The sequence below is a fragment of the Antedon mediterranea genome, chromosome 7 (assembly GCF_964355755.1).
Source record: "Antedon mediterranea chromosome 7, ecAntMedi1.1, whole genome shotgun sequence".
In the NCBI taxonomy this organism is placed as follows: Eukaryota; Metazoa; Echinodermata; class Crinoidea; order Comatulida; family Antedonidae; genus Antedon; species Antedon mediterranea.
In genome coordinates, this window is record NC_092676.1 from 17,898,384 (window position 1) to 17,910,675 (window position 12,292).

At 33.1% G+C, this 12,292-nt stretch overlaps 1 protein-coding gene across 1 annotated transcript in view; it reads left to right on the forward strand.

Annotated features, from left to right (window-relative positions):
- LOC140053966 (phosphatidylinositol 4-phosphate 3-kinase C2 domain-containing subunit beta-like) overlaps positions 1-12,292 on the forward strand; it is a 34,324-nt gene that overhangs the window by 13,094 nt on the left and 8,938 nt on the right. Inside the window, exons 12-23 of the mRNA XM_072098740.1 lie at positions 862-900; positions 4,929-5,037; positions 5,322-5,464; positions 5,880-6,068; positions 6,540-6,633; positions 7,219-7,313; positions 7,846-8,026; positions 8,337-8,438; positions 8,666-8,758; positions 9,229-9,358; positions 10,761-10,897; positions 11,746-11,915. Coding sequence (XP_071954841.1) covers positions 862-900; positions 4,929-5,037; positions 5,322-5,464; positions 5,880-6,068; positions 6,540-6,633; positions 7,219-7,313; positions 7,846-8,026; positions 8,337-8,438; positions 8,666-8,758; positions 9,229-9,358; positions 10,761-10,897; positions 11,746-11,915 — 1,482 coding nt within the window. The remainder of the gene's footprint in view (positions 1-861; positions 901-4,928; positions 5,038-5,321; positions 5,465-5,879; positions 6,069-6,539; positions 6,634-7,218; positions 7,314-7,845; positions 8,027-8,336; positions 8,439-8,665; positions 8,759-9,228; positions 9,359-10,760; positions 10,898-11,745; positions 11,916-12,292) is intronic.

The window sequence follows — 12,292 nt, forward strand, 5'->3', positions numbered from 1 at the left end:
TCATTAAAACTACAAAATGAGGCTAAATAAAAGTCTGCTTTTATAAATCTTTATTTTTTGGAACAATACTTCTTTAAATTTTTATTTTATACTTTATATATAAATATATGTCATCAAGTTATAAACAATATTATATATATTTATTTATTCATTTCAATCATTAAATTCATTCAATAAATTATTCATTCAAAAATGTATTTTCAAACATTTACATTTATTTGACATATTCCAACTTCTTTTTCAAAATGTTTTTTTTTTTGTGCATAAACCAAATTTAATTTAGATACTAAAATGTTGTTTTAAAAGTGGTTTTAATTTGATTACTGTTTTACTTACCATGTTATGAAATGTGGTTGCATAATCAATCAATTGGTGCCAAGTAAATTTATTTAACATTTAACAAATTTTGAATAATACTAAACTTTGGCAAGAGTGAGTACTATTGAAACATTTTGTGCTCAGAAAAGGGTTGCTTTCAAGAATATTATCATTATTAAACAGACTTGTAGAGTTGGATCCAGCAAGGTAGCACTTGCGGTGCATGCTTCCCCTTTAACAGATACAATGAAGTTATGAACTAATTTTTGATGTCTGTATTTGACCTGTTTTAAAAATCCTGGATCCTAAAAGATAAAAAAAGGAGCCAGAAAAATTACTATACGAGTCACAATTTGGAAGAGTTAACCTTTGTGTTACATATTTTGTAAAACCATTTATCTGCCGCGATGATCAATGTGACATTCAGCAACAAAGTGTGTATTTATTAACAAAATGCTAAACAATGTGATAATTAATACCAGGAACTTTCCACTGCAGTGTATATTATGATTATTAATTTTTTCTTCTACACGATGTGTCTAGAATTAAATTGGATAGTTCACACAAATCTGTGTTGTTCAGGTCAGTGTGTTTGTTGGATATTTGTGCATGTTAGTTTAATTCAACAATGTATTACTTTGGGTTTTTTTTAGTATTTTGCACTTATTTTTTGTTGAACTCTGACTCTGTATGCAATTCTGAAGAAAAAACAAACAATATTGCATTTCAAAATAGGTGTATTAAATGATACAGTCAACTCTCTCCTGGACTACTGTAAGGAAAAAAATCTTTCCTTTTAACAAATTAAATTAAGCTTATGGCGACTTGGAACTGAAAGCTATTAAACTCAACTGAGAACTAGTTGCGCTAGAGCACTAAGAATAACTCATGTTGACTTTTAAGAGCAAATTAACAGAACTGAACTGAATGTAACTGGAAAAATCCAGTGTATGATCAGTGCTTATGTCGACATGCAAGATTTTAACCTGTTTGTTTAGCCATACATTGCATGTAGCACAATTCGTAATTGAAAGAGGGCGTTGTGCACGAGCTCTTATGTCGGCATCTAGCTGATCACAACTTTCAGTTCTGGAAATGTTCAAATTACTTGAGTTACTGTACTTGAGGTTCTAAAGACAATTCTGGTTTTCAAAAAGTTTCATAAGAGTTGACTATTGGCTATTAATTGCCCTATTGTGAAATGTTTATTACCATTACCACTTTTACATCGTCTAGCAAATTTAAACATGCAGTACTGGGGCGTACACGATACAAAACAGGTGACGCCCCTAAAGTCAGGGTTTCTAAGCGATGTGAAAGTTGTATATCATTATCAATGTGCATGAGTTGTTACCCCGTATTTTTTAACACTTTAAATGTCGGTTTGTTTTTTTTTACACATTTGAATGCACGTTTCTGCTTTTATTTCTAATTGCTTGTCTTGTGTTTTTTAGTTATTAGTACGTTACGTTATGATTTAGATAAGAAAATAAAGCACAACATAACATACTAATTATAACCTTTTACCATAGGTAAACAAACTTTTGAAACTTCCACCCTAATTTCAAGCAAATAGATGAACATTCAACATTATCTGAACTGGGCATTCTGTAGATGTTGTCTAAAATATTTCAGCTTGCCAATTTATTTGGGATTTCCCCTAATCCCTTTTCTTATTTTAACTTGTTACCCATTCTAATATAGAACCTTGGGTTATTAGCCAAAACAATGTTCATAGACAGTACTATGTTGTTGTTGTAGTCTTACTAGAACTTGTATGTATTCGTAATTTTGTTATTCTAATATAACAGTGTTTCTGGTAGGTATACTTTTTATCATAAAATAGAATTAAGATGTTCTTAAATGTGTATTTTCCTTTTTTGTTGATTTAGATACATTTGAAATATTAGATACAACTGAAGTTACAATGTTCATTTTAAACCTATTCTTTTTACACTAATTTGTCTAAATTCGATAAGATACATCAAGACATTTTCTAAGAGGAAAAAATCTTTTCCTAAATTTACATTAAATTTACCATTAGAGGTTTTCTTGAATGTTTGCATTATCTTCTAAATAGTTAACTTTTGATTTGTGACAAAACCTAGAAACTATCTCCGTCAAGTAAATTAATTGTGCTCATGTGGGGACATTTAGGGGATGTTAGGATACTCAAACTAGTTACATCAAGTTAATTAATTGTGCTCATGTGGGGACATTTAGGGGATGTTAGGATACTCAAACTAGTTACATCAAGTTAATTCATTGTGCTCATGTGGAGGATGTTAGGGGACTCAAACTAGCTCCGTCAAGTTAATTCAATCATTGTGCTCATGTGGGGACATTTAGGGTATGTTAGGATACTCAAACTAGTTACATCAAGTTAATTCATTGTGCTCATGTGGGGACATTTAAGGGATGTTAGGGGACTCAAACTAGTTACATCAAGTTAATTAATTGTGCTCATGTGGGGACATTTAGGGGATGTTATTGAACTCAAACTAGTTACATCAAGTTAATTCATTGTGTTCATATGGGGACATTTAGGGGATGTTAGGGGACTCAAACTAGCTCCGTCAAGTTAATTCAATCATTGCGCTCATGTGGGGACATTTGGGGATGTTAGGGGACTCAAACTAGTTACATCAAGTTAATTCATTGTGCTCATTTGGGGACATTTAGGGGATGTTAGGGGACTCAAACTAGTTACATCAAGTTAATTAATTGTGCTCATGTGGGGATGTGCTTCCTCACTTGATTTTTGTACACACTTTTGGTGGATACTACATCCAATGATAAAATGTGCTAGGTTTTCACAAATCGGAAGCTCCCTATTATCATTCAATTCTCGGTACTGTATCCAGATTTCTTCAATTTCATAAGAAAATTTAGTGATACAGCATCACATGTGTATCGCCTAGTTTTATAAACCATAACCTAACCCTTAACGTAACCTTCCATGATACAGCATCTCATGTGTTACACATGTATCGCCTAGTTTCATAAACCTTAACGTAACCTTCCATGATACAGCATCTCATGTGTTGCACATGTATCGCCTAGTTTCATAAACCATAACCTAACCCTTAACGTAACCTTCCATGATACAGCATCTCATGTGTTACACATGTATCGCCTAGTTTCATAAACCTTAACGTAACCTTCCATGATACAGCATCTCATGTGTTGCACATGTATCGCCTAGTTTCATAAACCTTAACGTAACCTTCCATGATACAGCATCTCATGTGTTGCACATGTATCGCCTAGTTTTATAAACCATAACCTAACCCTTAACGTAACCTTCCATGATACAGCATCTCATGTGTTACACATGTATCGCCTAGTTTCATAAACCTTAACGTAACCTTCCATGATACAGCATCTCATGTGTTGCACATGTATCGCCTAGTTTTATAAACCATAACCTAACCCTTAACGTAACCTTCCATGATACAGCATCTCATGTGTTACACATGTATCGCCTAGTTTCATAAACCTTAACGTAACCTTCCATGATACAGCATCTCATGTGTTGCACATGTATCGCCTAGTTTTATAAACCATAACCTAACCCTTAACGTAACCTTCCATGATACAGCATCTCATGTGTTACACATGTATCGCCTAGTTTCATAAACCTTAACGTAACCTTCCATGATACAACATCTCATGTGTTGCACATGTATCGCCTAGTTTCATAAACCATAACCTAACCCTTAATGTAACCTTCCATGATACAGCATCTCATGTGTTACACATGTATCGCCTAGTTTCATAAACCTTAACGTAACCTTCCATGATACAGCATCTCATGTGTTGCACATGTATCGCCTAGTTTCATAAACCATAACCTAACCCTTAACGTAACCTTCCATGATACAGCATCTCATGTGTTACACATGTATCGCCTAGTTTCATAAACCTTAACGTAACCTTCCATGATACAGCATCTCATGTGTTGCACATGTATCGCCTAGTTTTATAAACCATAACCTAACCCTTAACGTAACCTTCCATGATACAGCATCTCATGTGTTACACATGTATCGCCTAGTTTCATAAACCTTAACGTAACCTTCCATGATACAGCATCTCATGTGTTACACATGTATCGCCTAGTTTCATAAACCTTAACGTAACTTTCCATGATACAGCATCTCATGTGTTACACATGTATCGCCTAGTTTTAAAAACCATAACCTAACCATCTACCTAAAATTACACGATACAGGCACCACATGTGATACACATTAAATACTGAATTTTCTATGATACTGGGAAAATATTGTCATATGTATATATTACAACACTAAAGAGGAATAATAATAATTGATACAGCACCGAGCTGTTGTTATATTTCTTTAAAAATATCATTAAATTGTTTGTACAGTCAACTCTGACTACCAGACTCTCTAAAAACCAGAAACTCTCCCAAAACTAGAGACTTTTATTGATGTCCAAAAAGTTTCAAATTCTTTTTTTTACAATTAAAAACACAAAATTTCGAAAAACCAAACATATTAGACCAGCTCAAGGGTATTTGACTTTATTACAATCATTTGAAATATTTAGATTTACTTAATAATTCAATGGTTTTTATTAAATAGTGTCCTTCTGAATGGAGACAATTTGCTAGGCTTGTGGCCAGACACTAATAGTAACCCAATTGGAACATGTGCTTCAAATATCATGGATCCATCTAGTGTTATTTTACATGTGAGTATACCTTTTGATGTTTTGTCAGATACACATAGATTGTCAGTGATACCAAAAAGTAACACTAATCAAAAAAATAAAAATACACTGTTACTTACCAAAGTAGCCCAGGCAAAGCAGCAGTCACAAGACTATTTATTATTTCTTTATTCTGATATAAAAATCAATAGGATAAATACACAAAAAAGTACCGAGACGGCAAACTTAAGCGTACTACTAAGCGTAAAACAACAAAACATACTGTAGCTAACTAGGCCTATACTTCTTACTTGATTTTTGTTTAGATTGAATTTCCATCAAGCACCAACAATATCATCTTTCCACCAGTGAAGACCAAACCTAATACTAACCTGCAAGGCTTAAGTGCTCTCTCTGTTGAGGAAGAAGAACGCATCAACAACATCCTCAAGAAAGATGTACTCTCCAGGTATTCAACTTTGTTTCACAAGGATAGCTCTAACAGCTGTACTACATCAGTATAGCCGACTTTAAGAGGCCCTCTATACACAATTATACAAAAAGACGTTCAAATTCACATACAGATTTAAAAAAAACTGATGTGAAAGAAAATAATAATAAAATCTATACAAATGACAAAACGGCAACAAATAGTTATTCATAGTTTGTATTTGAGTTATATCAATTGACCTATTTTGATTTGTAAATCTTTATATTTTGTTTAAATCATAAACTTTAATTAACACAAACATGTTGATTTTTTACATACTCTACCAAAAACTCAATGGAAAAAAAATACTCAACATGAGTAAAAAAGTCTTCATTGATGAGATACACTAATTGATCATTAAATAAAAAATGCACACTTTTATGTTATCTTCTAGACTGGATGAGGGTGATGCCCATTTCCTTTGGGCTAAACGCAGATACTGCTACGAGATACCAACAGCCTTGCCTAGGATCTTACAGGTAGCTAGTAGCTGGGCCTACACCAATCTGTCGGACATCTATTCAATGTTAGCCAGCTGGAAGGCAATGCCTCCTGTTGAAGCATTGCATTTGCTCAACCCAGAGTGAGTAGAAAATGTAGTCTACAAAACTGAATATGCTAACTTTTTTACTTTGACATGATTCAAACTTTATTATTGATTATATCAAAATTGATATTAATACATACATGTCAACACTCCCGTTTTGTTTACTGCCTTACAAATTTTCGATATTTAAGCCATTGTACGACCATCTACGCTCGTGATTTTTTATATTTTTTGTTCAAAAGGAAAGGGGATAGCAACCACATGATACCACACTCTGAACTCCTTTACCTCTCTTGGTTTCAATAATAGATGGAGGGCACTGTTGACCTTATAAAAAATACAACCTCCCGTTTTTTAACTTCAGATGTTGTCATGTATGTTAAAAACCACCAAAACGTTGTCATGGAATAGAAGGATGTGCATTGAATTAATATTACCTCTTGTTGCTAGGTCATAGGCCAATGCAAATCAAAAGCTCCCTATTCATATTAACATTGATTTTTGTAGTTTTGCTGATAAGGAAGTTCGTACCTTAGCAGTCAGTTGGATCAGGTCAATGACTGATGATGACCTTTGTGACTATTTACCACAGCTGGTTCAGGTAAGGATGTGCAGAATTGACAGGATAAACTAATTTTTGGTTGTAACACCTTTTACACTCATCTCCTTTACAACCAGTGCAGAAATAATTAACCAAACTAAAAAATTAAGTATAACACTTTGGTTTGAAAAAAAAATTTATATCTTTTGTAGGCCTATACATATATTATGGTAAAATAAATATCATCAAAATCAGTTTAAAGTCTGCTACCTACCTTGTCATCTGCCAATTGGCAGGTCCATGACAGTCATTTTCTTCCACTCTTCTCTATTTAATGCCTTACCCTTAGTTGGTAATATTTGTTTCCATTTTTAAGTCTATCCAGTAGCATTTTTCTCTTCCTTCCTCTACCTGCTTTTCCATCGTATCTACCCTCCATTTCTAATACTGTTTTAAAATTTTTAATATTTCTAAAATCTGCTAAGAGATTTAAAATGTAAGGCTGATTTCATAGACTTTTGAATAGTGGTGGTTGAAATGTTGAAGTTAGTCCAAGACCGAGATTTATACGAAATTTGTTCTGGTACTTGTAAGGTTTTAGAAATGACAATTACCAAACGTTACTGGTCCAAATTATCATTTCAGGCACTGAAATATGAAAGTTACCATGATTCAGCTTTAGCCAACTTTATCATTAAACGATCAATGACAAATGTGCGTATTGCACATTACCTATACTGGTGAGTACTATTACATTTATTACTATTTACTATTAAAATACATGTAACATTTAGAATTTACAATTTTGAGTCAAATCATTTGAAGGAAATTTTAAAAAGATATTTAATGAAATCTCACTTTTTTTGGGCTTCTTTATAATGGTTTAAGAACTACTTCTTTTTTTCTGAGTCAGATGGAATTAAGTGGTGTTTGATTTGTACTGTACTTCCATTAAAACATTAAGGTCATTAAGGTCATACAGTAAATTGCCAAGTCTTTTTATACCAACAAAGAGTCATTCCTGAAATATAACAATAATAGCCTCATCACACACAAAACCAGTTCCCTAGACACCAGCGGTAGGCACTCTTAGGCTAAGGGAAATCTTTATATAATTGTATACAATACTGTTACTACAGTATGTCTGGCTGTATTTTACTGTTAGCTGTTCATCGTTCTTCTGTTGTCACACAAACAAAAGTACTTAATTGCTAAACCAAATTCTAAGTTTTTCTTTTTGATGACTATTGTTAACAACTTTGCCTTTTTTAGGTATTTACGTGATGGCTTGGCAGATAATCAATTCAGGGTACGGTTTCAAATGGTTTTAGGAGCGTTACTGTGCACATGTGGTAAAGCATTGCGAGACCAATTCCACTATCAAGATGATCTCATTAAGAATTTAACATTGATAGCAGATGGAATCAAGTCTGCCAAGGATCCCGCAAGAATGGTAGGTAACCATTGTGTGATACAAGGAAGACCAGTCCTGTGCTACCATCAATAAATAGCCTAAAGTTAAACTAAAACTGTATATTAATATACTTTATATGCCGTTATTTTCGCGGTGGTTTTATTTTTAACTCGCGAAACTAATATTGACAATTACGTAAAACCAGCCACAAATTGAAAGATTGTAATTTAATTTTCCACTAAAATGGCAGACTGATCGACTAGCAATGAATATTTAACAGTTTGATGGAACAAACAACATTTAATGTATTGCATAATACTTATGTCATCAATTTCTTGTCATTTAAAAGAGTGTATTACAAGCATCGTTAGCTGACCTTTCCAAGAAAATGGTTAAGGAGCTTCGTTTACCAACCTCACCAAGTTTAGACGTTAACGGTATCAACATTAAGGTAAACTTATCTTCCCGTTCAAGGGACAATATGTTTATATCTTTTATGTTTATGCTGAACACCCCAAGGCGTTACTTGTACTGGAGGGTTTTTAGGCAGGTATTATTTGAGGGGAGTCCAAACCATGTTTTTTCAAAGCCAGTGTTTACTCGAAACAGGGTGTGTATAAATATGGTAGATTAAAAACTAGTTATTAATTATTTTGAATTTTGTTTAAATTTGTCTAGGCTTGTTCATATTACCCATCATTTACAGTGCCTTTGAAGCTATCATTTTACAATATGGATCTTCTAGGAGGTGATATTATTACTATATTCAAGGTAAGATCTATGTTATTATTTTTTTGTGAAAAAAAGTTGAGTATCAACGTGACGCTGTTGACCAAAATATATAGTCTAACATAATTAAAGGATGATCATAAAATTTGTTCATTTAAATTCGTATGATAGTATAGTCTTTTCTGGTCCGCTTATTTCGAAATGAAAATCTCTTCAACTGTCAAGAACAAAACATAACGTAAATAACGTAAAAGCAGATAAAAAATGCAAATTCACACAATTTAATTACAAAAACACAAATGGCAATTGCCAACATATCTATAAATAGAAAGAGAGACAACATTATTGTATTAGTTGTTAAAACATTATTAGCAATTGTCTTGTGTTTGAAATGTGTATTAAGTTGTTTTTATTTGGAACACCATTGAATACACCATACTTTAATGAATATAATGAATATTGGGTAAAGTAACACACACAAGTTACATCTTAATCTGTTGCTCTATGCATAGGCTGGTGAAGACATGCGACAAGATATGTTGATAATGCAGATGATCCGAATCATGAATAAGCTGTGGCTGTCAGAGGGATTAGACATGAGGATTATTACATTTACATGTTTAGCAACGGGAAAAAATCAAGGTACTTTTATGCTAAGAATTTTTAAATAAATTGGCTAGAGAGTTGACTTCAATTTTAGGGCAGTACAAGGAACCAAAGAATATGGTAGCAGTAATCAGCCATTTGATTCGCTAATCAAGCCTGTGATAACGTATTCTTTATGATTCAAAATGCATTTACCAACAATTTGTTTAATTTATTGCGATTAAGAATGTAATTAGTTCTATGAAAACATCACTTTGCAAATAAAAGTTCATTTTGAAAGTTTGCATGTGTATACTAGGTTTATAGTATACAAATATTGAATGTTTCATCTAAGCCCCTTTCTCACAGAGCTGAGTGCCAGGAATATTGCGGGAATATACCATTACCATGCCGGTATGGTTTTCTGTGAGAACGTAACGCCGTTATATTCCGGGGTACCTGTCGAGGCTTCAGACACCTTGCGCGGTCAAGTGTATCGCTTTGGCGCCGATTCAATTCAATTAACAATAATAATGTCGAACTGGAGGGATAATGAGATAAGAGAGCTGCTTAAAATAAGGGGACAAGAAGAAATTTGTAGCATAATCTATAGCAGGCCTATGCCATATCCTTGTAAATTGTACAGCCTTCTAAGGTGTTTTACAGATTGCCGATGACGGCTAATTAATTGCTGTACCTGTATAATATATGCACAATATACTGTACATAGCTAGTATTGCATAAATATGCTATAAAGGAAGATAATAATCTGTAACCTAACATTCGCCGACATATATCCCTAGACAAAAATAATAACAATAAAGGACGCCCTCAATAATTATTTTGTCAGAGACTTTTTATTGGCCGAATATGCCCGACTCCTTTCTCACAGAAAGCCGGTATATACCGGTTATATTTCCGGCACGATAGTCCGATGAGAATGGGTATATGCCGGTAACGATACCGGCACGACGCCAGCACTGTACCGGTATATTGCAGACACATCTGTGAGAAAGGGGCTCTAGAGAAGGTATTTACCTCTTTAGCCTACTGACCGCATATTTGATTTGTTTTTTGTTTTTTTTTATGTAGTTTAATTAGCAATTTTACTGTCACTCAGTGGAGCAAAATTGCAAGCAGAGATCTCCATTGTTGTTAGGGTGGTCCGTTCTCCTAGTTCTACCGACAAATAGTAATTTGCTGCGCTCTCGCTGGGGCATGTGGAAGGAATTGTTATGCTGCTATCTGGTCTTCCGCTGAATAATAATAAAAATATGAATACTCTGTGCTATGTAGAGCTTTTGATAGGGCACATGTTTTTTTTTATTATGTGACCCACAATCGTCCAATCAAATGACCGGAATCTATTTAGGTATTATATTTTATAATAATTGTACAAATGCTATTAATCAAGGAGTAGGTATAGATTGTTTTTGTATACATTTTTCATTTTATATAGGTATGATTGAGGTTATCCAAGATGCAGAAACGTTAAGAAAGATCCAGGTAGAAAATGGAGTGACTGGTTCATTCAAGGACAAACCACTGACTGAATGGCTTCAGAAACACAATCCAACAGAGCTGGAATTTACTAAGGTACTATAATATAAATATTGCCAGCTTAGAGATGAAATATAAGATTTGACATCCCCAAGGGAATGATATTTTGCTCTCGGGAATATATTTTCCGAAGCATGTAGCACTGAGAGAAATATATTTCTTGAGAGCGCAGTGCGTACCTTCAGTATTTACCAATCACTATCAATCAACCGTCTTTCATCATCTAGGGAGGACTAATAACAAATGAGGGCTCTATGTATGCATAGTTTAAATAGTTTAGTTGATTAATTCCTTCAAGCAAGTTGCGTGGCGCAGCGAGTAAAAAGTCTTGTGATCATGTGGACTAATCTTTGCGAGTTCAAGTCTCAGTAGATGACTTACTCGCCAAACGCGAGTGTTGCCACAGGAAAATAACACAGTCAATCATTGTACTCGAGAATTTACTGGATTTTATATGTTTAATGACAGGGACACGATAATCACGTGAAAAATGACTCGGTCAATATCATCGTACTCGAGGAAATATAAACATAACAGGGTTAACATTTTTAAAATGCAAAATAAGTCTATCCATTGGTTTCAGTTTCAGTTTTTTTTTTTTAAATTTTTATATTATGATTTCAAATGGGTGTGTATAAATGGAGATTTGTTTATTTCTTGTTTATTTTAATATCATAATATGTTATACTGTATGATGATTGTATTTAGACAATAATTAAGATACCTTTACACATCTTTTCTTACATACTAATGTTTCCATATTCTTAGTTACTGTATCTATCTTATCCTTTGTTATTCTACAGTTCTTGATGCAGATCATAATATTACATTATGAATTGTGAATGTGATTTTTTTGTCTTTAACCTTTTCATTTCTGTTTAAAGGCTGTTGAAAATTTTACTTTTTCCTGTGCTGGTTACTGCGTAGCTACATATGTTCTGGGAGTTGGTGATCGTCATAATGACAACATCATGGTCACAAAGACTGGTCACATGTTTCATATTGATTTTGGCAAGTTTCTTGGCAACGCTCAAATGTTTGGAAATATCAAACGGTTAGTTGAAATAATTAATATCATTTAAATATTACAATATTTTATTTGATATATCTGTTTTTATTTTGTTATCTTTGTCGTTGATGTAATTGAAAATCCCTTTCATCTGTGATTGTAAGGTGTTATTGAACTTGAAATTGAACAACAAAAGATTAAAGAATTTGTAAAGTTTGTAACAATAATTTAGTAGAAAACAAGTGTCATTTTGTATTACAATATCCATTTATATAATAATTTAAGAAATCCATTACTTCAATCTTTTTACTTTAAATTCCCTACAGTTGAAAAATATCATTTTATTAATGTCAAGTAAAAACATATATTTTAATCTTGTTAAGTTCATTTACTTTTCTTATAAAAAACACACAAAAGTTTAT